The sequence below is a fragment of the Paramormyrops kingsleyae genome, chromosome 2, assembly GCF_048594095.1.
Source record: "Paramormyrops kingsleyae isolate MSU_618 chromosome 2, PKINGS_0.4, whole genome shotgun sequence".
Classification (NCBI taxonomy): domain Eukaryota; kingdom Metazoa; phylum Chordata; class Actinopteri; order Osteoglossiformes; family Mormyridae; genus Paramormyrops; species Paramormyrops kingsleyae.
This window is the reverse complement of record NC_132798.1, coordinates 20,395,699-20,420,688: the sequence shown is the minus strand read 5'-3', so window position 1 is coordinate 20,420,688 and position 24,990 is coordinate 20,395,699. Positions and strand designations below refer to the sequence as shown.

Sequence of the window (24,990 nt, the reverse complement as noted above, 5' to 3'; positions counted from 1 at the left end):
TCACCAGTAGCGCTATGAGAATGTGCGGTGATGGTGTCAGTGGTCCACGCCCACAGACCAGGGGGCCCCATTCACCTCCCCAGTCCTCCCTCTCTCTCTCTCTCTCTCTAATCATCAGGGTGACACAGTTGCTAGAGCGGATCAGTGAGGTGGTGGAGCAGAACCACCTGTTTGCAGCCGACCGGCCCGGTCTGGGGGAGGAGCTGGAGTCGCTGCAGCACCACCTGGAGGGTCTGAGCACAGAGCCAGGGCCCCTGGAGACCCACTTCAACAGCAGCCATGGTGTGTCTGTGTGTGTCTGTGTCTGTATGTCCATCTGTGTGTGTCTGTGTGTGTCTGTGTCTGTATGTCCATCTGGGTGTGTGTGTGTCTGTATGTCCATCTGTGTGTGTCTGTGTCTGTATGTCCATCTGGGTGTGTGTGTGTGTGTGTGTGTCTGTGTGTCCATCTGTGTGTGTCTGTCTGTGTGTCCATCTGTGTGTCTGTGTGTGTGAGGTTTGCTCATTTTTGAAAATGTACCCACATGGATAGTAATATGTGATTTTGTAGGAAAAGTGACACATCGGCTGTACAGAACTCATGGCCGGCTGTGTGATATGATATGTATGATAACCTTGCAAATAAGCATAACATCAGAACGGTTTGAATGTTACTCCTTACAACAATTTATCATTCCAGATTTTACCAAAAACAGGAAAATACAGTTGCTGCCAAGTCCTGCACAATATCAGCTTCTTAAAAGTTCAACACACAAAGTACCAGACCTTTAACTTTGTGTTTTAATTGTGAACCTTTGTTTGATTTATGATTGGGCTGGGAGAGAATGGATTAAATGTAGAGAGAAACCAGGCTGAAGGTGAGGTGTGGGGGAGGTGCTGTGAGGGGCCCCACTGCGAGGGGGAGGTGCTGTGAGGGGCCCCGCTGCGAGGGGGAGGTGCTGTGAGGGGCCCTGCTGCGAGGGGGAGGTGCTGTGAGGGGCCCTGCTGCGAGGGGGAGGTGCTGTGAGGGGCCCCGCTGTGAGGGGGAGGTGCTGTGAGGGGCCCTGCTGCGAGGGGGAGCTGCTGTGAGGGGCCCTGCTGCGAGGGGGAGGTGCTGTGAGGGGCCCCGCTGTGAGGGGGAGGTGCTGTGAGGGGCCCCGCTGTGAGGGGGAGGTGCTGTGAGGGGCCCTGCTGTGAGGGGGAGGTGCTGTGAGGGGCCCCGCTGTGAGGGGGAGGTGCTGTGAGGGGCCCCGCTGTGAGGGGCCCGTGGTAGCTTGCTCCCGCTGCGCCAGGGAGGGGCCCCAGGAGATATACAGAGTGTTACATCCTGCCATCCTCCCCAATTGGGGCAGCCAAGGACAGAGGGTACAGGGGTGCCCCCCCCCCCCCAGAGCAAAACATGCTCAGCACGACAGTTTGATGCCTCCCAGCTGTCTTCACCCTGCAGATTCTCGGGGGGGGTGGTTATTTTTAGCTGCCTCCAAATGGGGGTGTCCATCCATACCTTACAGCGCTCGACAGCGCCTCCTGTCAGACGCAGCCTGCATCAGCACTTTCCCTTGTGTACGTTCCGTCTCCCAGCTCAGGTTGCTTTAGGATGAGGGACCGGGGCTGACAGTTTGTGCTAAAGTAAACGATTTGGACTTTTGACCGATCAGATGGTTCAAAGCAGAACCGCTGCCAGCGACGAGGTCGCTTGGTGTGAAGCGCTGTGCCTAATGAATTCTGCAAAGTCATAACATAATAGAACACTTCATATTGCCCTTGAGGTGAACCAGAATCTGACAGACAAACTGTATATCACTCTTTTATCCCCCCTGTGACCCCCTGACCCGGAAGGATTCACCCTGGGTAGCGTGCTGAGGAACCAGTCTGCGTTCCAGCAGTTCCTGGTGGGAAACCTGTCCCTGCCCAACGACACAGCCGGCCTGCTGCTCACCTCCCACGTCAATCTCAAGGAGGTCAGTCGCCCCACCAACCTCCATCCTGCCCCTCCTCCTCAGCCCCCCATGGTTCCTTTCTCTCCTTCAGTAGTTTTATTTTTATGGTGTCACATCTGCCGTTAGCCGTTAGCGTCCATGTTTTGCTTTCCCACATCCTTCCTCGTGCCCCCGCCTGTGTCTGTTGCTCTCTTTCCACAGATCGAGAAATACCCAGGGGTGTGTACAGGGGTGGGGCCACAGCTGATTGGCCCCTGAGTGTCCCCTCCCATGTCAATCAACAATTCAAAGCATATCATTGGCTAATCATAATGTTGGCCCCTCTGTATGAATTATGCCGCCCACCTTAAAGAACCCTAAAATCGCCCCTGGGAACAGCAGCTGCATTCTCTTCCTCTGCCTGATCCTTTTACTCCTCTCTCCATCTCGCCCAGGTCTATAACCTCCTGTTCGGCTCGTACCCTGGGCCAGGACCCCATAGCGGGGGCTGGCTGCAGGGGGTGGGTGCTGGTCCGGGGGAGAAAGTGCTCCAACTGGAGGTGAGGAGGGCACGGTGGGACCTGAGTGTCAGCGGGCGGTATAAAAAGACAGATGGGGGGGGGGGGGCATCAGAGCAGCTGTGTTTTGGGTGGGGTGGGGGGGGGGCAGGGAGGACTGCAATCATATATACTGTATATATAGATGAAGCAAGGGTCTATCTGGTAGCTACAGGGAAACGGCATTCATGGTGTAGCTCAGTGAGTTAGTACAGTGTGTCTGTAATCTGAAGGTTGCTGGTTCAGATCCCGGAGTTGGCAGAGTGGTTTTGCCATTTAGCATCTGAGCAAGACCCTTAACCCCCAGTTGCTCCAGGGAGTGACCCCGCTTTCTCAATAAATGCATGTTGCATAAAGCATCTACTAAACAAAACGCAGATGATTACTCACACACACCGTACCATGAAAAAGCGCCGAGGCTCTTTTCCTTCATCTCACTGAAACAGACCCGTGCAGGAATTTCTCTTCCACTGATTTCATCTGACATTTGCACCGTTTACCGAAACTGTAATAACACAAATGAGTGCTTTTGGGAATCACTCATACCCCTAGTACCCCCAAGCTTATCATTCCCCCGTTGCAGTACACAACTTCAAGAGCCACACAGTTTCTTGATTTATTTCCCCGTAGTAAGAAGGTTCACCTGTTGTTTCTTCTGTACATATAAGTACTGCTTGGTCTGCATAGCATGGTTCTCCAATAAACAGACTGAAAATGGAGATGGACGAGCATCTGAGTAATAGTAGCAGGGATAATAGAGAGTCTGGGGAAGCTAGCAAGAGCAGCACCAAGATAGGGAGGTCTGTAGCTGGACCTGAAACTCGCAGTCCTGTTGCCACTCACCAGTGTTCCAGCCTTACTGTGGCTGGTGGTCTGCGGCTAGACCTCAAACTCGCAGTCCTGTTGCGGTGGCAGGGGGTGTCCTGCCGCCACTCATCAGTTAACTGTCCTGGTATGAGTAATTCTGTCAGGTGAAATGCAAGAAAATCGCTTAGTCAACTTGCTGCCGGGTGGGGGGGGGAAGGGGTTGAATGAGGGATGAATACTTGATGATAAATGATGATTTTTTTTTTATCTAACATGTAGCTTATCATTTTTATTTTTTGTGGCTACTCTGGTAAGATGCATGTGTGGCTCACAAATAAAACTTCCAATTTAAAATAAAATCCAGGCTGCGACCCTTTTAAATGTGGAAAAATAGTGGTGAGCTGAGTACTTTTTCAAGGCACCTGTAATGTGTGTTAGTGACTAATGATACACAGTAGGTATATACACACTGGCAGTTTAAACTGGACCTCATTGTTACTGCTTCAGTGATAATTAACACAGTGCCTCTTCATTAGTGCTTCAGCGATAATTCGCACATTGACTGTTCATTAATGATTCAGCGGTAATTCACACAGTGCCTCTTCATTAGTGCTTCGGCGATAATTCACACAGTGAATTCATTAATGATTCAGCGGTAATTCACACAGTGCCTCTTCATTAGTGCTTCGTCGGTAATTCACACTGCCTCTTCATTAGTGCTTCAGCGATAATTCACACAGTGACTTCATTAATGATTCAGTGGTCATTCACACAGTGACTCGTCATTAATGCTTCAGTGGTCATTCACACAGTGACTCGTCATTATTGCTTTAGCAGTAATTCACACAGTGACTCGTCATTATTGCTTCAGCAGTAATTCACACAGTGCTTTTTCATTTCTGCTTCAGCAGTAATTCACACAGTGACTCTTCCTTAGTGCTTCAGCAGTAATTCACACAGTGACTCTTCATTAGTGCTTCAGTGGTAATTCACACTGCCTTTTCATTTCTGCTTCAGCGGTAATTCACACAGTGCCTTTTCATTTCTGCTTCAGCAGTAATTCACACAGTGCCTTTTCATTTCTGCTTCAGCGGTAATTCACACAGTGTCTCTTCATTACTGCTATATTGTGTATTCCGGCGAGCCACATTGCACCTCTGTGTTACAGCCCCATCTATGTGTGCACTGGTGATCGCACTGCATTTCTCTGTATTAGCTACGCCTGTGTGTGCATGCACATTATGTCATTCACCCTCGCAGGAGCAGCTGATTGAAGGCTGGAGAAGCCTGGAGGGGGGGCTGATTCACAAGGCCCTGCAGGAGCCCAGTAAAGCGGCCCATCGGCAGGCCCTGCTCAGGCTGATGTCCCAGGCACTGGGCCTCGGTGGAGGGACAGAGGGCAAGAGCTATGACCTCCAGGACCTCCAGGAGATGGAGGTAAGCTGGCCCACGTTCCTTGGTTCTGTGACTTTGCTGACTGTGTCATGGTGATGCTGCAGTGACACCTATCTCCCTTCAGGGCGTTCTTCTCACTGCCACCATGCTGGAAGTGCTGACCTGCGGGAGGGGTGGGAGCAGCGAGTTGACCAAGATCCTATTGGTCCCTGAGGAGCGACAGGCAGCTCTGCAGGCATATCGCAGCGCAGTGTGCAGTGGAGGGGAGGGCCTGCGGGCGCGTCGCTTCAGCCAGATCAGCCAGGAGCTGAGGGAGCAGATCGACACTCGGGCGGTCATGGAGAAGGTACCGTTAGCGGAGGTGTTTGGGACAGAGCTCAGCAGGGAGAGGAGGACAGAGCATGACTGATCAATACTCCCAAATGTATCTTAAGTTAGCCTTGTGTGGCTAAATCCATGTTGATGTCCTAGCTGTTTTTATCGATGCCATTATTGACATTGTTGATCCTGCTGCTCCTGTGGATCCTGTTGAAGCCTGTTGATGCTACTTCCATTATAGCTCCCGTTTGGGTGCACTTGTTGCTGTTCCTGTCATTGATGTTGACATTGCTCTGGTAGTTGTTGCCAGAACTGTTGCTTCCGCTTTTTGATGAGGAAATACAGGGGTGGGGCCACTGGGCCCAGCTGAAAGCTGATTGGCCAGCAGAGTGCTCACTCCCTTGTCACTCACCTATTTAAAACATGTCATTGGCTAATGATAAGGTTGGCCCTTCTGTATGAATTTTGGCCCCTCTTATGCCCCAGATGTTGCTGTTGTGTTAGCTTTACCATTGTCCCCCTCACCATCGCCCCCTACAGTTGCGCCTGGAACAGGTGAACACGTCCGGGGTGCCCTCCCACCTGGGCGCACTGCTGAAGGACCTGGCTGATGTGGAGCGGCTGCTGCGGGATGTGGACCTGCTGTCAGGCCTGGCTCGTCTGCTGCCCAAAGGGGCCTGCGCCGGCCACCAGGCCCCGCTGCCAGCCAACACCACCACCTGGAGCCCCAATGCGACCTCCTGGGGCCCGAATGCCACCGACGTACCCAACGAGGATGCCAGCGGGCCTGCAGGTGGCGACACGGAGGGGGAGAACCCACGCTCTCAGTTCTCTGCATTTGTACAGCTGTGGGCGGGACTACAGCCCATATTGTGTGGGAATAACAGGTACGCGGGGTGGCAGGAGGGTGTGTTCAGGGGCGTGGCACAAGGGCACTGGTCCAAGCTGAAAACTGATTGGCCCCTGGAGTGGTCCCTCTCCTGTCACTCACTGATTTAAAGCACATTGGCTAATGATATAGTTGGCCCCTCTGTATGAATTGTGGTTCCTCTTATGTCCCCCACCTTTAAAAAATTCTATAATCGCGCTTGTGGGATTATATGGCAAAGGTGGGCTTTTGCTCCCTATATTAGGTGTTAATCCTGAACAAACTGTCTCTTTTGTCAGAATTATCAAACCTGAAGCTTTGAAACGGGGTAACATGAGCTCGCTGGGCTTCACCAGCAAGGAGCAGCGGAACCTAGGCCTTCTGGTGCACCTGATGACTACAAATCCCAAGATCCTCTACTCCCCGATTGGCTCACAGGTTGACAAGGTCATCCAGAAGGTGAGTGCTGCCCTGTACTCCCTGCCATGCATGAGGAAGAAGCAGGTTCATTAAATAACTCACGTTGAGATTCTGTGCTGACTGTACCAATTTTTAACTGACAAACCCCTCTCTGTCAGCCACACCCATGCTGTTGCATGCTGGGAGCTGGTCACAGAATACCATTCAGATCATGCAGTGGGTCTATATGTCGATAGGGACAGGGTGTGTGGGGAACACACCAGCCTGGCAGGCATTTTTGATGGCCTGCTTAGGTGACAACTGTTTCCAAAAGCTGTAAGGGTCTCTGGGGTTGACTGGCAGGTAATGAGGGCTGGGGGGTCAGAAACAGGGAAAAAATAATAATAAGGGGAGCAGCATAGTGTCACTGTGTAGCAGGCTACCTAACGTGCTGTCGCCGCCCTGCAGGCCAACGAGACGTTTGCTTTCGTGGGCAATGTGACACACTATGCCCGTGTGTGGCTCAACATCTCAGCAGATCTACGCACCTTTCTGCAGGAGGGGAAGCTGCACAACCACATGGCCTGGCTGCAGCAGGTACGCAACTGCGCAGGCACTCATGCAGCCAATGAAACTGGAACCATCAAACATGATTGGTTGACTGTGGAGAATCCATCAGTCTGCTCTCTGTTGGTTCATTGCTTTCAGGAATTGGACTGAGAGCCGAGTGGAAACTAAATTGAATTTGCATAGTCTAGTGGGTTTGACATACGGAGCGTAATCGTGGACGGTGTGGGGTCACACCTCCGCAACTGGTGTCCGCAGCGTACCCAGCTAATTGTAATGCAGCCTTCAGTTGCCAACACCCAATTATTCTAAGCAAACGAGTGGTAAATTTGCATCTGTGGGCTGTGTATGCCCTGCAACCCCTCTCTTTCTGTGCGGCTGCAGTTCATCACCGACCTGCGGCGACACCCTGAGCTGCTCAACGCCACTGACAATGAGTTTGTGACGCGTCTTCTGGAGGGCAACTTCACCCTTCCCAACAGCAGCAGCCTGCTGGAGCAGCTGGACACCATCGACAACGCCGCCTGCGGCTGGACGCGCTTCATGTCTAAGGTCAGCCTCCTCCTGCACCATCTGGACAGGCCAAGCTCCCACGATGCACCGGTGCATGTATTTAAGTCATCAAGCATCCGTCACTGGGCCTGAATCCCCCGGCTCGCTGGCTCCTCCAGCCCATCATGCCCAAAAACAGGATGTCACTCAGCTTGGTAACTTTCACTTCATATTTGTGGGTCAGCAGCTTTACCCTTGCCCACAAGTAATTAGGGTTCAAGACCCGTAACCAGAGTGCATTTCTAATCCCTGGGCGGTCCTGCCATTGTACCCTTAATGTCATTAATTTGCTTTAATAAATATTCATCTTTATAAATGGATGAATTTTTATGACTTTGAATCAAAAGAAAACTTCTACAAAATGAATAAATATCAGAAGCACTAATGCTGTAGGACATCTGAACACGTTATCATCTACTGTTCCTTGGTAACAGGTTAGTGTGGACATCTTCAAAGGCTTCCCAGATGAGGAGAGCATTGTGAACTATACACTGAACCAAGCCTACCAGGACAACGTGTCTGTTTTCGCCAGTGAGTATCCACCCGTCCTCGTTCTGGGACGGGGGGTGGGGGGGGGGGGGTGCACTGGCGCCACTGTTGATGGCAGGTGGAATTTCTGCTGAAACAATTCAAGCACCACAGAGCGGAAGATCCGTAACAGAGTTAAATGCCTGTCGCCCCCCTCCAGGCGTGATATTTCAGACAAACAAGGACGGCACCTTGCCCCCCCATGTGCTCTACAAGGTCCGGCAGAACTCCAGCCTCACCGAAAAGACCAATGAGATCCGCCGGGCCTACTGGCGGCCTGGACCCAACACTGGGGGGAAGTTCTACTTCCTGTACGGCTTCGTGTGGATTCAGGGTACGCAGCTGATCTCATCGCACAGTTGGCCTGCGTAACGGTGGCACGAACACTCGGCTCAGCAGTGTGCAGCTTAGCTTTCTCCATCTATGCTCTTGTATGGAAGTTCATGGGTTCAACTCCCCATGGCTGGCAGATTAATCGTAGCACTATTGGTTCCCTGAGCAACAACTGCTCCAGGGGCACTGGGCACTGGATGTCCCTGTGCTGTGACCCCCATAAACTCTCACCTGTGTATATGTGTGCCTGTGTTTCTCATGGACAGCATGATGAGCTGTCAGGGCGGTGTGAGACTCAGTGGTTTACGATTCAAAATCAGAAGGTCACCAGTTCAAATCCCCAATTGCTTGGTGGAAAGGGAAGCGCTCCTTTTAGCAGATACTCTGGGCTCCTGATATGAAAAGCGCTGCCCTCCCACGCGCAGTCACCATGCTCTACCTCGGTAGCTAGCAATGGAGTTATTTATGTATTTGGCTCACGTGTCCGTTCTGATCTGCAGCCTGGAAGCTAATGCTTTATTCTGCGTTTTATATGATGTTCTGTGAAGCAGATCCAGTTCTGGCATGCGACTCTTTCCCCAGCATGATTTGGATCCACTGTATGTGGTTCAGGGTCCGTGACAATGCTGTATTGATTTTGGTGTATTTTGTTTTTATTTTGGGGAGGACACTTTTACTGTGATTCCTCCCTTAATCTGAATGGAGGCAGTCAGGACTCTTAGCTGCAGAAGAGAGCTGTTTCTCTCCAATAATATTTGAAAAGATGAATGGGACAAAGACCGCAAATTGATTTAACAGTTCAGATTTATCCTGAGGTACAGTAAAGCGCAGCATCCATGTACGAACCGTACCTGGATGTAAGCCAAATCCTCTTTTCTACCCAAATAAGCACAGAAATCACAGCCTTCTGTAAATTCTGTGAGGATTTTTCTTAATTAATTAGTTAGATTTTCTTGCCCTTAATTTTTGTGTCAGATAGTCATCAGGCTTCTGTTGAGGTGTTTAAACATTTAATTAGGAAACCCCTTTTCCAATGACTACACCATTCCTCAGGAACCCACTTTGTAATTTGTTCCAGAAATCGCTCTCCTAGATTACTCTGCTATTGCCAAATGAGAGATTTTCCCAGAAATGGAGGACAAAAATGAATGATTCATCTTGTTTATCAGAGTTGATTTCAATCATTACACTCCATCCATCCACCCACCAATCTTCTCTAACCGCTTATGGTGTTCAGGGTCACAGGAGCCTATCCTGGAGGCTTCAGGCACAAGGCAGGGAACAGTCCAGGATGGGGTGCTAACCCTTCTCAGGGCACACTCACACACACCATACACTCACACACACCATGCACTCACACACACCATGCACTCACACACACCATACACTCACACACACCATACACTCACACACACCATACACTCACACACACCATGCACTCACACACACCATGCACTCACACACACCATACACTCACACACACCATGCACTCACACACACCATACACTCACACACCTATGGGCAATTTGGTAACTCCAATTCGCCTCAGCATATTTTTGGACTGTGGGGGGAAACCAGAGTACCCAGAGGAAACCCCCCCCATGATGACACAGGGAGAACATGCAGACGCCCACATGGAGCCATGGCAGAGACTCAAACCCTGGTCTCAGAGGTGTGTCGTGACAGCACTAACCACTGCAGTAGCCTTATTTTTACATTGCATATGTACTTATTGCAATTCATGCGTGTTTATAGTCCCAGAAAGCTGTGTGAGATCTCCACTGTGTGAAGCTGATGCAGAATCATTCTTGATTTATCAATCTGTGGCTCTTGCAAGAACATCACCTGCCTACGTAAATTTAAATAGATTCCTCTGTCAGACTTTATTGGTTATTCCATGGAAGGAAGGCCTCTGACTCACGTGATGATGTTTCTGGACCAGCATCTATTTTGAGTCCAGATTGCTTGGTTTACTCTGCCCTGGGCAGCTGGCTAACATGTATTTTAATGCTGGAACCTTCAAGCCTCTGACCGGGGGAGCTGGAGGCAGCGCCTTAGCTTCTGCTCTAATGCGATTACTTTGCTCTGCTCCCCAGACATGATTGAACGAGCCATCATCAACACCTTTGTGGGCCACGACGTGGTGGAACCGGGGAACTATGTGCAGATGTTCCCGTATCCCTGCTACACGCGGGACGAGTAAGGCGGACCTCTCAGCTTCTGCATTCTGGAGGCTTTCTTTCTGCTGGCACTTTCATGATCTCTCCATTGCCTCATGTCACATTGGTTTCTTCTCTCCTTCTGTTGCTGTGTCAGCTGTGCTCGGTGCCTGAACCCTGTGCACAGCTGGCCTGTATCTCAGTGCCTCCATGCTTTTCGCTCTCTGAGGTTGCTCTGGCCTTTTTCTGCTGTCGAGGCCTCAGTGGCAACTCCCACTAACATGCCCCCCTCCCCTCATGGTCTCCAGCTTCCTGTTTGTGATAGAGCACATGATGCCGCTCTGCATGGTCATCTCTTGGGTCTACTCAGTGGCCATGATGATCCAGCACATTGTGGCGGAGAAGGAGCACCGACTCAAAGAGGTGAGTCTGTGTGTGTCTGCATGTGTCTGTGTCTCTGTCTGTCTGGTATGTGTGTGTGCGTGTCTATCTGTTTCTGTTATTGTATGCGTGCATGTGTGTGTTTCTGTCTGTCTGTCTGTCTGTATCGTGTGTTTGTCTGTCAGGATGTGTGTCTGTGTGTATGGGTCTGTCGTGTGTGTTTCTGTGTGTGTCTGTCTGTTATGTGTCTGCCAGGGTGTGTGTCTGTTGTTGTGTGTGTGTGTTTGTGTATGTGTGTGCGCGCACATGTGTGTGCGTCTTCCAGTTGTTACCTGTACTATCATGCATGTCTGTGTCATGTGTTTGTAGGTGTGTGTGTGTTGTTGTGTGTGTGTCATGCAGGTTTTGTGGGGACGTCCCCAAGAACCACGATATTGACACTGACTGACAGTTTTGTTCTTGTCAGGTTTGTTGAGTTCAGATCGCACTGCATTAAAGCACAGAGACCTCCTTTGTAGGTGTGTGTGTGTTGTTGTGTGTGTGTCATGCAGGTTTTGTGGGGACGTCCCCAAGAACCACGATATTGACACTGACTGACAGTTTTGTTCTTGTCAGGTTTGTTGAGTTCAGATCACACTGCATTAAAGCACAGAGACCTCCTTTGTAGGTGTGTGTGTGTTGTTGTGTGTGTGTCATGCAGGTTTTGTGGGGACGTCCCCAAGAACCACGATATTGACACTGACTGACAGTTTTGTTCTTGTCAGGTTTGTTGAGTTCAGATCGCACTGCATTAAAGCACAGAGACCTCCTTTGTAGGTGTGTGTGTGTTGTTGTGTGTGTGTCATGCAGGTTTTGTGGGGACGTCCCCAAGAACCACGATATTGACACTGACTGACAGTTTTGTTCTTGTCAGGTTTGTTGAGTTCAGATCGCACTGCATTAAAGCACAGAGACCTCCTTTGTAGGTGTGTGTGTGTTGTTGTGTGTGTGTCATGCAGGTTTTGTGGGGACGTCCCCAAGAACCACGATATTGACACTGACTGACAGTTTTGTTCTTGTCAGGTTTGTTGAGTTCAGATCGCACTGCATTAAAGCACAGAGACCTCCTTTGTAGGTGTGTGTGTGTTGTTGTGTGTGTGTCATGCAGGTTTTGTGGGGACGTCCCCAAGAACCACGATATTGACACTGACTGACAGTTTTGTTCTTGTCAGGTTTGTTGAGTTCAGATCGCACTGCATTAAAGCACAGAGACCTCCTTTGTAGGTGTGTGTGTGTTGTTGTGTGTGTGTCATGCAGGTTTTGTGGGGACGTCCCCAAGAACCACGATAGTGACACTGCCTGACAGTTTTGTTCTTGTCAGGTTTGTTGAGTTCAGATCGCACTGCATTAAAGCACAGAGACCTCCTTTGTAGATGTGTGTGTTTGCTGAAGCCATCTGTGTGTGGGCATGTAGGCGTGTTACTGAAGTGTTACTGAAGCCCTCGGCCATCTCTTTCTAAAGCTCTCTCTCTCTCTCTCTTGTTCTCGCTCTCTCTCTCGCTCTCTCTGTCTCTCAGTATGTCACTCTCTTTATTTCTTTTTTCCCCTTATGAGAACGCTGCCCGCTGTTGTTACCAACTGGCCTCTTACTTATAATGTTTTTTTTTTTTTGCTATGATTTTTTTTTCTGGTATTATTTCCCATTCACGGTTTAAAATAAATGTGCTAATAATGCACCGTCACACACTCTTGTCAAGCACCTTGTGGCGACTGTGTTGTGAAAGGCGCTATATAAAATAAAGTAAAATGAACTTGCAAGTGTTTGCCAGCTGTTGGTATCCACGACCTCTCACCCACCACTGGTCCATAACCCTCGCCTTCACCCCCCCAGGTGATGAAGATGATGGGGCTGAACAACGCTGTGCACTGGGTGGCCTGGTTCATCACCGGCTTTGTGCAGCTCTCCATCTCCGTGACGGCACTGACCGCCATCCTCAAGTACGGCAGGGTGCTCATGCACAGCGACCCCTTCATCATCTGGCTCTTCCTCACTGTCTATGCCGTTGCCACCATCATGTTCTGGTGAGAGGAAAAGAGCAGCCTGTTTGGGTAGCCGGCTGGGGGGGGGGGGGAGGGTTACCAGAAAATCTCAGAAGTGGTCTTTTCTGCTCTTTATATTCTAATGCTTTGTTGGGAAGAACCCTGTATAGATACAGTACGTGTGACAGACAGATGTGTGCTCTTGCCACTTGCTGCTAGGGCTGTTGTAAATCTGCAGTCTGCTGCTTCTCCCTGTGTTTGCCAAAGTTTTCCCCACAGTCCGAAAACATGTAGTTTGGGGAATCGGTGTCTCTCAATCAGTGCTTCTCAACATGGTGTTCGGGGACCCCAGACAGGCCACGTTTTTGCTCCCTCCCAGCTTCCATCACACCTGCACCAGGTATTTGGTGTTTATGATTGGCTGGGAGCTGAGAAGGAGCAAAAATGTGGCCTGTCTGTGGTCCTCTGAGGACTGGGCTGAGAAACACTGCACTAAATTGCCCATTCTGTGTGTCTGTTTGGCCTCTCATTCCGGGTGCCTCTTTCCTGTGATTCTTCAGATAGGCCCCGGGCTCCTGCAGCCCTCTGTTAGACAGGCTACATGGAAGATGGATGGTTTTATTTCTGAATATGGTTCTTTACTTTCAGTTCACTGCAAGCTAGCAAGCCAGCTACCCTTGTGAAATGACTCTGTAACACTGTTTCTAAATGCATCGCTGTGAAAGCTGCTTCATAATCTCTATGCCCCCCCCCCCCCCAGCTTCCTGGTGTCTGTGATTTACTCCAAGGCCAAGTTGGCCTCTGCTTGTGGGGGCATCATCTACTTCCTGAGCTACGTGCCCTACATGTACGTGGCCATACGGGAGGAGGTGGCCCATGACCGGATCACCGCCTTCGAGAAGTGCATCGCGGTATGCTGGGGACGCGCCTGGAGGGTCAGGGGGAGGAAGGCAGGGAGGAACACTAGGAGTAACGGGAGAAGGAACAGAAGGAGGAATGCGGGGAGGCAGGGAGTGCATTTGACATTTTAGTATTGGGGATGGGCAATATCAGCATGGTGGTTGTGTTGTGTGTGTGAAGACTGATGTCCTATCCAGGGTGTCCATTGTGATGGACTGACATCTCATCCAGGGTGTTCCCTGTGATGAAGTAAAATCCTGTTCTGAGTCTGCACTATGATAGTGCAGACTCAGTCTGACGTCCCATTCAGGGTGTCCTCTGTGATGGACCGATGTCCCATTTAGGGTCTGCGCTGCGATGGACTGTCGTCCCTTTCAGGTTGTCCCCTGAGAATGGATGAAACTGGATGAAAAATGGGTATTGCGGAAGGTGGATGGACATTCTGTATTTGCAGCTTATATTTCAATGTGATTGTAGCTTGAATGTTATTCTTCCAGCATCCGTAAATGTGCTTTTGGCCTTCCGTTACCATCCTGGCCGCCTGATCTGTGTGGGAGTCTCGAATGCTCACACAATCTGGAGGTCAGATCTGGGGCTCAGCGCTGAGGAGGAAGAGCTTCTGTCACGCTGGTGGGGGGGGCTCCCCCGCTGGCTTAAGTTGTCTTTCCTCTCCTTGTCTCCTTTCTAACTCCTCTCATCCTGCCTACATTCTTTCTACAGTCTCTGATGTCGACCACCGCCTTTGGCCTGGGCTCCAAGTACTTCGCCCTCTATGAGGTGGCTGGGGTGGGAATCCAGTGGCGCACTATCAACCAGTCGCCAGTAGAGGGTGATGACTTCAACCTGCTGCTCTCCATGGTGATGCTGATCATTGACGCCACAGTGTACGGAGTGCTCACTTGGTACATCGAGGCTGTGCATCCAGGTGAGGTCCTGCATGCCAGCTGCATCTCCTCACCACTAGGAGGTGCAGCTTGGAGCAGGAATGACAACAACATTGATTCAGATGTAAACCACATATTCCTTTATATTTACACTCTACTGGAATTCCATGTTTCTTAAAGCATTAAAACAGGACATTCATGCCCCCCCTCTCACCCCGCAGGAATGTATGGGCTGCCCCGGCCCTGGTATTTCCCACTCCAGAAATCCTATTGGCTGGGCAGTGGCCGTGTCGAGACATGGGAGTGGCCCTGGGGGACCGGAACCAGGCTCAGCGTGATGGAGGAGGACCAAGCCTGTGCTATGGAGCACCGGCGGAGTGGTGCGTCCCCCTTGCTCCCCCCATACCTCTTTTCACTTTGATGGTGAAGCTGAATCCACTGGCTTTGAGCTGGGGGGGGGGGGGTAGGGGATGAGGGTCACAAAGCAGAGTGTGAAGGCCTCTGTATCCTTCCTCCAGAAGAGACGCGGGGCATCGAGGAGGAGCCCAGCCACCTCCCCCTGGTGGTGTGCATCGACAAGCTGACCAAGGTCTACAAGACGGGCAGCAAGCTGGCTCTCAACAAGCTAAGCCTGAACCTCCACGAGAATCAGGTGGTCTCCTTCCTGGGCCACAATGGCGCCGGCAAGACCACCACCATGTGAGGCTTACGTGTCTGTGTGTGTGTTGGTGTCTGTCTGTATGTCTGTGTATGTCAGGAACCATGTATATGATTTTGTTCATGTGTCTTTTGCCTTTTTACTGCATTTATTGGTATCCTACCCGAAGCCTGGACAGTTATTTTTTGGGCAAATCCATAATTATCAAAGAAATTTCTGGGCAAAAATTTGTTTGTCTTCATAAAGTCAAACATAAAAGTTTTTTACCCCTGAGGCCAGCTCCTCCCCCACATCTCTCCCCTCTCCTCTGGCACTGACCGCTCACATCCCCATAGGTCTGCTCCTCCCCCACATCTCTCCCCTCTCCTCTGGCACTGACCGCTCACATCCCCATAGGTCTGCTCCTCCCCCACATCTCTCCCCTCTCCTCTGGCACTGACCGCTCACATCCCCATAGGTCTGCTCCTCCCCCACATCTCTCCCCTCTCCTCTGGCACTGACCGCTCACATCCCCATAGGTCTGCTCCTCCCCCACATCTCTCCCCTCTCCTCTGGCACTGACCGCTCACATCCCCATAGGTCTGCTCCTCCCCCACATCTCTCCCCTCTCCTCTGGCACTGACCGCTCACATCCCCATAGGTCTGCTCCTCCCCCACATCTCTCCCCTCTCCTCTGGCACTGACCGCTCACATCCCCATAGGTCTGCTCCTCCCCCACATCTCTCCCCTCTCCTCTGGCACTGACCGCTCACATCCCCATAGGTCTGCTCCTCCCCCACATCTCTCCCCTCTCCTCTGGCACTGACCGCTCACATCCCCATAGGTCTGCTCCTCCCCCACATCTCTCCCCTCTCCTCTGGCACTGACCGCTCACATCCCCATAGGTCTGCTCCTCCCCCACATCTCTCCCCTCTCCTCTGGCACTGACCGCTCACATCCCCATAGGTCTGCTCCTCCCCCACATCTCTCCCCTCTCCTCTGGCACTGACCGCTCACATCCCCATAGGTCTGCTCCTCCCCCACATCTCTCCCCTCTCCTCTGGCACTGACCGCTCACATCCCCATAGGTCTGCTCCTCCCCCACATCTCTCCCCTCTCCTCTGGCACTGACCGCTCACATCCCCATAGGTCTGCTCCTCCCCCACATCTCTCCCCTCTCCTCTGGCACTGACAGCTCACATCCCCATAGGTCTGCTCCTCCCCCACATCTCTCCCCTCTCCTCTGGCACTGACCGCTCACATCCCCATAGGTCTGCTCCTCCCCAACGCCTTTCTCCTCAACTCCGGTGCTGACCGCTCGTGTCCCCTCAGGTCTGCTCCTCCCCCACGCCCCTCCCCTCTCTTCTGGTGCTGACCTCTCACATCTCCCTGGGTCTGCTCCTCCCCCATGCCCCTCTCCTTACCACCAGCATTGACTGCTCATGTCTCCCCCGGGTCTGCTCCTCACCCGCGCCTCTCCTTTCTTCTCCAGTATTGACTGCTCACTTTCTCACAGGTCCATCCTGACGGGGCTCTTCCCCCCCACATCAGGCTCTGCCACCATCTACGGCCACGACATCCGCACAGAGATGGAACGCATCCGGCAGAACCTGGGCATGTGCCCGCAGCACAACGTGCTCTTCGACAAGCTCACCGTAGAGGAACACCTGTGGTTCTACTCGCGCCTCAAGGGCATGGCCGAGGAGGACATCCGCAAGGAGATGGACAAGTGCGTCACCCCCCCACCTACATTATCAGTATTTTCCTTTTTATTCTCTGTATTTTTAAAAGTGCTCTACCCCACAGCACACACCTCTGAAAACACACTTATACTTTACAAGCAGAAAAGTCTGGAAGGCAGCAAAGGAGATGAACAAAGGGCTTTTAGGCCAGACTTTTAGGATAGGAGCACCTCTGGGGGTCCAAGGTCACCTGGCTGCCCCCCCACCCCCAGGCATGCCAGCCATATAAATTTAGATACTCAAATGTACAGCTCAGTGGCTTATAAATCTGTGCCTGTTTCCTGAAGGTTGTGGGTTTGAATCTCGTGGTTGGCAGAATAATCATGCCGCTGTTGGGCCCCTGTGCGAGAGCCTTAACCTCAGCTGTTTTGGGAGCTCTGTGTGCTTAGCTGATGCTGCTCTCTGAGCCCAGGCTGCCCTCACCTGTACCCTGATTTGGGCAGAAGTATCTGATAAACAAATAAATGTAACTATTGGCATTTAGGCCGACCGGCGGTATTCTGCTGTATTCTGATTTCCTGTCTGCCTCTCTGAGTAAGGCTTCATGGGTATGGCATTCTGGGTTAGGTTTCTTGGATTAGGCTTCCTGGGTTAGGTTTCTTGGATTAGGATTAGAGTTAGGCTTCCTGGGTTAGGTTTCTTGGATTAGGCTTCCTGGGTTAGGCTTCCTGGGTTAGGTTTCTTGGATTAGGGTTAGGGTTAGGCTTCCTGGGTTAGGCTTCCAGGGTTAGGTTTCTTGGATTAGGCTTCCTGGGTTAGGTTTCTTGGATTAGGGTTAGGGTTAGACTTCCTGGGTTAGGTTTCTTGGCTTAGGGTTAGGGTTTGGCTTCCTGGGTTAGGTTTCTTGGATTAGGCTTCCTGGGTTAGGCTTCCTGGGTTAAATTTCTTGGATTAGGGTTAGGGTTAGGCTTCCTGGGTTAGACTTACTGGGTAAGCCTTGCCTTGTAGATTCACTTGCATTACAGGAAGTGAAACGAACAGTAGTTAGCTTGTGTGATGTACCAATGTCCATGTGGCTTCTTGCTCCCGGTGTCAGGATGATCGAGGACCTGGAGCTGTCCAACAAGCGGCACAGCCTGGTGCAGACGCTCTCGGGTGGCATGAAGAGGAAGCTGTCAGTGGCAATTGCCTTCGTGGGTGGCTCTCGCGCGGTCATCCTGGACGAGCCCACAGCTGGCGTGGACCCGTACGCACGCCGCGCCATCTGGGACCTCATCCTCAAGTACAAGCAGGGTGAGGCCTGTTTTACACACACGCACATGTGATATACATGCACACACATGTGAGTGATATACACACACGCACAAATGATGCACACATGCACATGATACACACATGCACAAGTGATGCACACGTAATACACACACGTGATATACACGTGATAGACACATGCATTACGCACATATGTGATACACGCATGTGCAATTTACACATATGCATATGTGATACACACATGTGATATAAATACATGAGATGCACACCCACATATGTGATATACACAAACATGTGATGCACACACATGCAATGCACATACATGTGATAGACACATGCACATGTTTTACACAGACATGCACATGTGATACACACACAGACATGTTTCAAGGTGGTCGCAGAAGCAGGTGGTGACCACTGAGGCTGATCTGTAATAGTGCCAGGCCGTGGTGATGATGCAGTAAGACACATCGAGCTCAGCATGTCTGATTCTGACATCCTGTCTTCGTTTACCTCAGTCTTCTATGGTTATATGTTCCACTTCCACAGTAATTCGGCACACTGGAACAGGATTACTAATAATTATTGATACTTTAATGATCCCCGTGGGGAAATTGTTTTTACGCCTCCCTCAACTTGCTCTTTGTAGAAGGACAGCCACCTGTTGGGGCGCCCAGGGAGCTGGGGGTTAAGGGCCTTGTTCAAGGACCCACAGACGTTCTGAGGCTGGGTTTGAACCAGCAACCTTGTGATTACAGGCACACAGGCTTAGCCCACTGAGCCACACGCTGCCCCTTAATAAGCTTTGCTATGGCTAATTGAAACCAACAGTTGTGGGAGAATGACAAAGAGACACTGCGCCCTGACTGGATTCACTGTGAGCCTCTGTGCTCGTGAGTGTGGGGCTATGATGTGAGCCTCCTGTCCCCCCCGCACAGGCCGCACCATCCTGCTCTCCACCCACCACATGGACGAGGCCGATCTGCTGGGCGACCGCATCGCCATCATCTCCCACGGGAAGCTCAAGTGCTGCGGCTCTCCACTCTTCCTCAAGAGCACCTACGGCGACGGCTACAAGCTCACTTTAGTAAAGAAGCAGAGTGACTCGCCTTCCACTGGTGCGTGGGCTGCTGCAGCTGCCTCGGCGCTTTTCCTCATCCCTTCATAATTTTATCTCCTCATAATTACTTCCCATGTGCTCGCTTGCCTCCCTTGTTGCTGTGTGCGGCGCAGAAGACCCCAGCAGCCAGCCTGCTGCCCAGCCCTGCTCCCTGTCGCCATCCTCTGCACCGCCTTCCTCTCTGTCTCCGTGCTCTGAGGCCCGGGTCACCCACTTCATCCGCCAGTTCGTGGCCTCCTGCCTGTTGGTGTCCGACTCAAACACAGAGCTGTCCTATGTGTTGCCCTCGGAGGCCATCAAGAAGGGGTGCTTCGAAAGGCTCTTTCAGGTACAGAGGGAAATGATGGGTTGGCCCAGGGGGCGGGGTTTGATGTTTTGGGGGAATATGTAAGGATGGCCTATGAAGGTGGTCAGGGGGCGGTGATGACGGTCTTCTAGGTTTGTGCTGAAGGGAGATGATGGAGGCAGGATGTAGGCAAGAAGAGGGGGGGGGGGGGTAGGCATGTGGACAGGGGGGCAGAGGTCATGGTAGAGTGGGTGAGATGATTCTGCTCAAAGTCTGCAGTGTCTCCTAACAGACGTCTTCCAAATATAAAATGAACCCACAAGTTGTCTCAAGACTGTGGTCTCACCTCAGGCTCTGGAGGAGAATCTGGACAGCCTGGCTCTAACCAGCTTTGGGGTGATGGACACCACGCTGGAAGAAGTGTTCCTCAAGGTGTCTGAGGAGGACCAGTCGCTGGAGAACAGCGATGCCGGTGAGCAGTAGGGCGGGAGGGGGGCGCGGGGGCATTAGTGCAGTTAGAAACAATAAATAAGTTATAATTATAAATCTACTGTCTGTCTCACATGACCATATAATAAACAAACACGTTTGATAAAGGTGAGCTGTGGCCGCCGTTTGATTTGGCGAGGAGAGTCAGGTGACTGCATTTCTTCTCCCACTCCTGCTTTCCTGTATCACTGAATATCTGGAGGTGTTCATGACTCTGAGCTGGACTGCAGCCTTGCTCTGGTTCCCTACGGAATTATACCACCATTAAATGCATATTCTTCTTTAAATCCCTGCTGAAATGGCAGGTTTGTGCAGATATATCCATGAAAGGTAGACGTTAAAATAAAGCTCTGGTCTGCTGGAGACTCTGTGCAGTGAAGCGGCCCAGCTCTGCTGAGTGTGGGAGTGTGTGTCTGTGTCTGTCTGTGTGTCTGTCTGTCTGTCTATTTGTGTCTGTCTGTCTATGTCTGTCTGTCTGTCTGTCTGTCTGTGGCTGTCTGTCTGTGTGTGTGTGTGTGTGTGTGTCTGTCTGTCTGTCTGTGTGTGTGTGTCTATATGTTTGTGTGTGTCTGTGTGTGTGTGTGTGTGTGTATCTGTCTGTCTGTCTGTGTGTGTGTGTGTGTGTCTGTCTGTCTACTCCTCATTCAGCAGCTGTGGGAGCAAAGGAATATCTCGGTCTCGGCCGAAGGGACTTATTATTATTATTTTATTATTTGTAAAAAATAAAATAAATATTGGGTGTAACAAATGTGCTTTACAGATTAAATATCTTATTATTGTCATTACTACAATCTGCGATCAGATTAGCAGAACAGTGACATGATCACAAAATGCCAACACTGAGGCAGTGGGACAGAGGAGATGGATCACAGTAAACACTGAAATAGCAATAAGATCAAACAGGCAGTAAAACACGACAAAAAAGTCAGTGAAGGAATAAATAGCAGCAAGAGGCTATTAAGGGTGGAAGTGAAATTAAGGGTCAGAAAAACAACTGATAATAAACAAAGAAAATGAAACTCTAGGTTTAATGATCAGCATATAGTTGTTAATGGGCAAAGGGATATAAAATTTGTGGGGTGTTTTTTAGCCACTGGTAACGTAACATTTCACACTGATTATTAACATAGAGGCCACTAGAGGGCTCCCTGTGCTTAACCTGTCCATGGGCACGTGCCGTCTGGGCCTGCCAGGCTGCCCAGCACTGGCCCAGGGATGTTTATGCTTTTTCACTGAGCAGTTTGTCCCCCCCCCGCAGATCTGAAGGACTCCCCCGGAAGCTCTGCGGGAAAGAACTCCTGTTTGCCCGGGCCGCAGTGTGAGGTGCAGCCAGCAGGGGGCACCGTTCGGCCCGAGGTGGAGCTCAGCAACCTGGTGATGTGCTCCCAGCTGAGCCAGAGCCTGAGCTCGCTGCGCTCGGCCTCCTCGCTGGGCTCCGTGCGGGGCGACGAGGGCGGCCTCTACTCAGAGTTCTACGGGGATTACTGCCCTCTCTTCAATAACAGCCAGGACCCCGACAGCGCCAGCACTCAGGGTGAGGTGGCCGGGGGCCACTGCAGGAGGACTGGGGGGTGGGGGGACAGAGAGTAACTGAGGGGGGTTTGGGGCGTGCAGTATCTCTGGGGGGTACAGTCAGACCAGGCTGTAGAGCAAGACACACACCGCATGCAGAAGTGTGAAGCTGCCTGCCGTCTTCTCCCCACCCCTTCACGCAGATGTGCCGCCCCCCCTGGCAGATGTGCCGCTTCTGCTGGAGGGGCAGGGCAGCTTCAAGCTGGAGGGCTGGTGGCTGCGTCTGCGGCAGTTCCACGGCCTCATCGTCAAGCGCTTCCACTGCGCCAAGCGGAACACCAAGGGGCTCTTCTCACAGATCATGCTGCCTGCCTTCTTCGTCTGCGTGGCCATGACCGTCGCCCTGTCCGTGCCCGAGATAGGTGGGGGGGGGCACTCCGGGCTGCTGTTTACTGCCCTTTATTCTCATTTCTGTCCTTCATGTGCTGCTCACTCTGCTGACACGTGCTCCTCTGATCTGGATCATCTTTGTTCTGCAGGTGACCTGCCCCCCCTCATTCTATCTCCCTCCCAGTACCACAACTACACCCAGCCGAGGGGTAACTTTATTCCCTATGCCAACGAGGACCGCGCCCAGTACAGGTCAGTCGGCAGCATCCAGCCTGTCCTTCGCATGACCAAAAACCTCATCATTGTGTTTCCTGAAGACTATGGGCTCCTCCTGTGGCACAGAAACATTCATTTTGGCAAACTGTTGTCTCTGAACTGCCCAGGTTAGTGTTGATAGTGTGAGCCCTGTGATGTACTGGCCTGTGTTCCCAGTGCATCCTGGGATGGGCTCCAGCATCACAGTGACCCTGTACTAGGTGAGTGGTTAGTTATGGGAGATGGATGCATGACCGTATTTTGACTCTCAGGAGCAAGCTCTCCGCAGACGCCAACCCACAGAAGATCATCAACACACTGCGCTTGCCCTCGGGTGTGGGGGCTACTTGCGTGCTCAAGACCCCCTTCAACAGCACGCTGGACCAACTGGCACAGACCCTCAACCCCAGCGCCAACAACGCCAAAACGCTGGCAGCACGCTACTTTGACTCAATGTGCCTGGACTCCTTCACTCAGGGCGTGCCCCTGTCCAACTTCGTGCCCCCTCCCCCATCCCCAGCGCCCTCCGATGACCCCGAGCCAGGCTACGAGGATGGGACCTGGAACTACACTGCCGCCCCCCCCACCACCGTTCACGGTATGCCTTACTACCGACAGCCTCCCTGCTCTCCATAGGCTAGTAGCTAGTAGTATTGTGAAGAAATAGATATCAGCCTGCGTCTCCATAAAAAGATTCCTGCAGATGCTCCAACCGGCCTCTGCATTGTCCCTAACGTGAGAGACTAACCACTGTGTCCTGCGTCCCCAGAGACGGTGACGTCGGCACCGTCCCTGCCGCAGAGTATCCACGAGCCAGTGCGCTGCATCTGCTCCATGCAGGGCACGGGCTTCTCGTGCCCCAGCGGTGTCGGGGGCAGGCCGCCACTCACCAAGGTGGTCACGGGGGACATCTTGGTGGACATAACCGGCCGCAACGTGTCTGAGTACCTGCTGTACACGTCAGACCGCCTCCGTCTGCACAGGTGATGCCCCCGCACTGATGGGGAGGGGTGAGGCAGGCCAATGGGCAGGGCTCGAATGGGGGAGGGGCGGGGCTTAAATCAGAGAGGCGGGGCATGAAGGTGATGCACCATCTCTGTTGCAGGTATGGGGGGATCACAGTGGGGAATATCCAGAAGTCCATCCCAGCTTCCTTTGGGAAGAATATCCCACCCATGGTGCGCAAAATCGCAGTGCGGCGTTCGGCCCAGGTTCGTGGTGCCAGTTGCTCTCATGCTCACCCATCAAACTGACACAACCAATCATTTGGTAACTGGGCTGTTCCTCCCTTTGCAGGTGCTGTACAACAACAAGGGATATCACAGCATGCCCACCTATCTCAACGTGCTGAACAACGCCATCCTGCGGGCCAACCTACCCCCGAGCAAGGGAAACCCTGCAGCTTACGGTCAGGGAGGGTACCAGGGAGTGTCGGGTGGCATCACTTTAGGGGGGTGGTATGGGGGGTGTGTTGCTCAGCAAGTTAGGACACTGGGTCTATGATTGGAGGTCAGCAGACTGGTGTCATCATTGGGCCCTTGAGCGAGACCTTTACCCCACCCCAAAATACCCCAAGGGGATAAATGGCTGACCCTCTGCTCAGGCCCCCAGCTTCGCTCTCACCTCTATAAGTCTATGCATGTCTTAAAAGAAAGCATGATGGGAGATATGAAAACTGAAGCGTTCCACTGTACCTCTACCCGTACTCATACTTTACAAATGGCCTCGTTTCAGTTCGACGGCAATGGTTCATTCCGGAGCTGTAGCTTCAGTGTCTGACCTGTGACCTGCTCGTGTTTTTTCAGGCATAACAGTGACCAACCACCCCATGAACCGGACGAGCGCCAGTCTCTCCCTGGACTACCTGTACGCTCTCCGCCTTCCTGCCCTCTCTGTGCCCGTCACCCTGACCCTCGTTAACATGCAGACCCCAAGAGTCTTTTCTGTCCTTTTTACTTGGGAGTTTTTGGTTCCTCTCCTCCATTGTCTTCTGACATTCCTTCTTTCTCGTTTTTTTCTGTTTCATGCACCATTTTGTACAGACTATGTAGTAATGGATTGTCACAGACTCGTACCTTGGGGAGACTCTGTTGTAAAAAGCGCTGCATAAAAATAAATTGCATTGAAATGGAATTGAACTGGGATTCCCCTACAGGCAGCAGGAGCATGTCTAAAGCTGGGGTATTCTGCTGTTTAAGAATCTGTGTCCTTCTTGTCACAAGGTTGTGATGGGTGAGATGTGGGTCAGGGAACATTCAGAGGACTCGGGAGAATGTGTGCTGTGTCACTGAACTATGGAGAATTGATGTACATGATCATTTGAAGCACACTTGAATGAACTTGTCTCTCAAGCCCTGTTGATGAACTAACTTTATCCCTTTGTTCGTCTAAATGGGAGCCAATGCCCTCATGCTTATCAGGCATTGTTACCCCCCCAGACTGCAGGGCACCGATGTGGTCATCGCCATCTTCATCATCGTGGCCATGTCCTTTGTGCCAGCCAGCTTCGTCGTCTTCCTTGTTGCCGAGAAGTCCACTAAGGCTAAGCACCTGCAGTTTGTCAGCGGCTGCGACCCGGTCATTTACTGGCTGGCTAACTACATCTGGGACATGGTGAGGGAGCAGACTGAGGGGTGTGTGTGTGTGTGTTGGGGGTAGTGACACACGCAGCAAGCTTGAGCTTTTTGAAACACTTGTCAGCTTTAAATTAATACCATCAAAGTGACAGAATCGTTTTTTGTTTGCGATTGATTTTCCTCTGTCTGGGTTTCGGTGGCTTGGCG

General features: G+C 51.7%; 1 protein-coding gene across 2 annotated transcripts in view; it reads left to right on the top strand.

Moving 5' to 3' along the window:
- abca2 (ATP-binding cassette, sub-family A (ABC1), member 2) overlaps nt 1–24,990 on the top strand; it is a 65,361-nt gene that overhangs the window by 31,279 nt on the left and 9,092 nt on the right. Inside the window, exons 4-35 of one of the 2 annotated variants that reach the window (XM_072707828.1) lie at nt 119–282; nt 1,818–1,939; nt 2,353–2,457; nt 4,522–4,698; nt 4,781–5,002; nt 5,515–5,861; nt 6,142–6,301; nt 6,710–6,838; nt 7,193–7,360; nt 7,795–7,891; nt 8,049–8,222; nt 10,318–10,420; nt 10,689–10,803; nt 12,632–12,822; nt 13,541–13,691; nt 14,401–14,605; nt 14,786–14,944; nt 15,083–15,263; nt 16,718–16,930; nt 17,980–18,176; nt 19,094–19,273; nt 19,392–19,603; nt 19,913–20,033; nt 21,309–21,584; nt 21,766–21,984; nt 22,102–22,204; nt 22,480–22,805; nt 22,977–23,190; nt 23,313–23,418; nt 23,504–23,615; nt 24,013–24,073; nt 24,646–24,820. In XM_072707828.1, the coding sequence (XP_072563929.1) occupies nt 119–282; nt 1,818–1,939; nt 2,353–2,457; nt 4,522–4,698; nt 4,781–5,002; nt 5,515–5,861; nt 6,142–6,301; nt 6,710–6,838; nt 7,193–7,360; nt 7,795–7,891; nt 8,049–8,222; nt 10,318–10,420; nt 10,689–10,803; nt 12,632–12,822; nt 13,541–13,691; nt 14,401–14,605; nt 14,786–14,944; nt 15,083–15,263; nt 16,718–16,930; nt 17,980–18,176; nt 19,094–19,273; nt 19,392–19,603; nt 19,913–20,033; nt 21,309–21,584; nt 21,766–21,984; nt 22,102–22,204; nt 22,480–22,805; nt 22,977–23,190; nt 23,313–23,418; nt 23,504–23,615; nt 24,013–24,073; nt 24,646–24,820 (5,485 nt within the window). Of the gene's footprint in view, nt 1–118; nt 283–1,817; nt 1,940–2,352; nt 2,458–4,521; nt 4,699–4,780; nt 5,003–5,514; nt 5,862–6,141; nt 6,302–6,709; nt 6,839–7,192; nt 7,361–7,794; nt 7,892–8,048; nt 8,223–10,317; nt 10,421–10,688; nt 10,804–12,631; nt 12,823–13,540; nt 13,692–14,400; nt 14,606–14,785; nt 14,945–15,082; nt 15,264–16,717; nt 16,931–17,979; nt 18,177–19,093; nt 19,274–19,388; nt 19,604–19,912; nt 20,034–21,308; nt 21,585–21,765; nt 21,985–22,101; nt 22,205–22,479; nt 22,806–22,976; nt 23,191–23,312; nt 23,419–23,503; nt 23,616–24,012; nt 24,074–24,645; nt 24,821–24,990 lie in introns of both variants that reach the window. The other variant, XM_023840707.2, reaches the window with a different exon arrangement.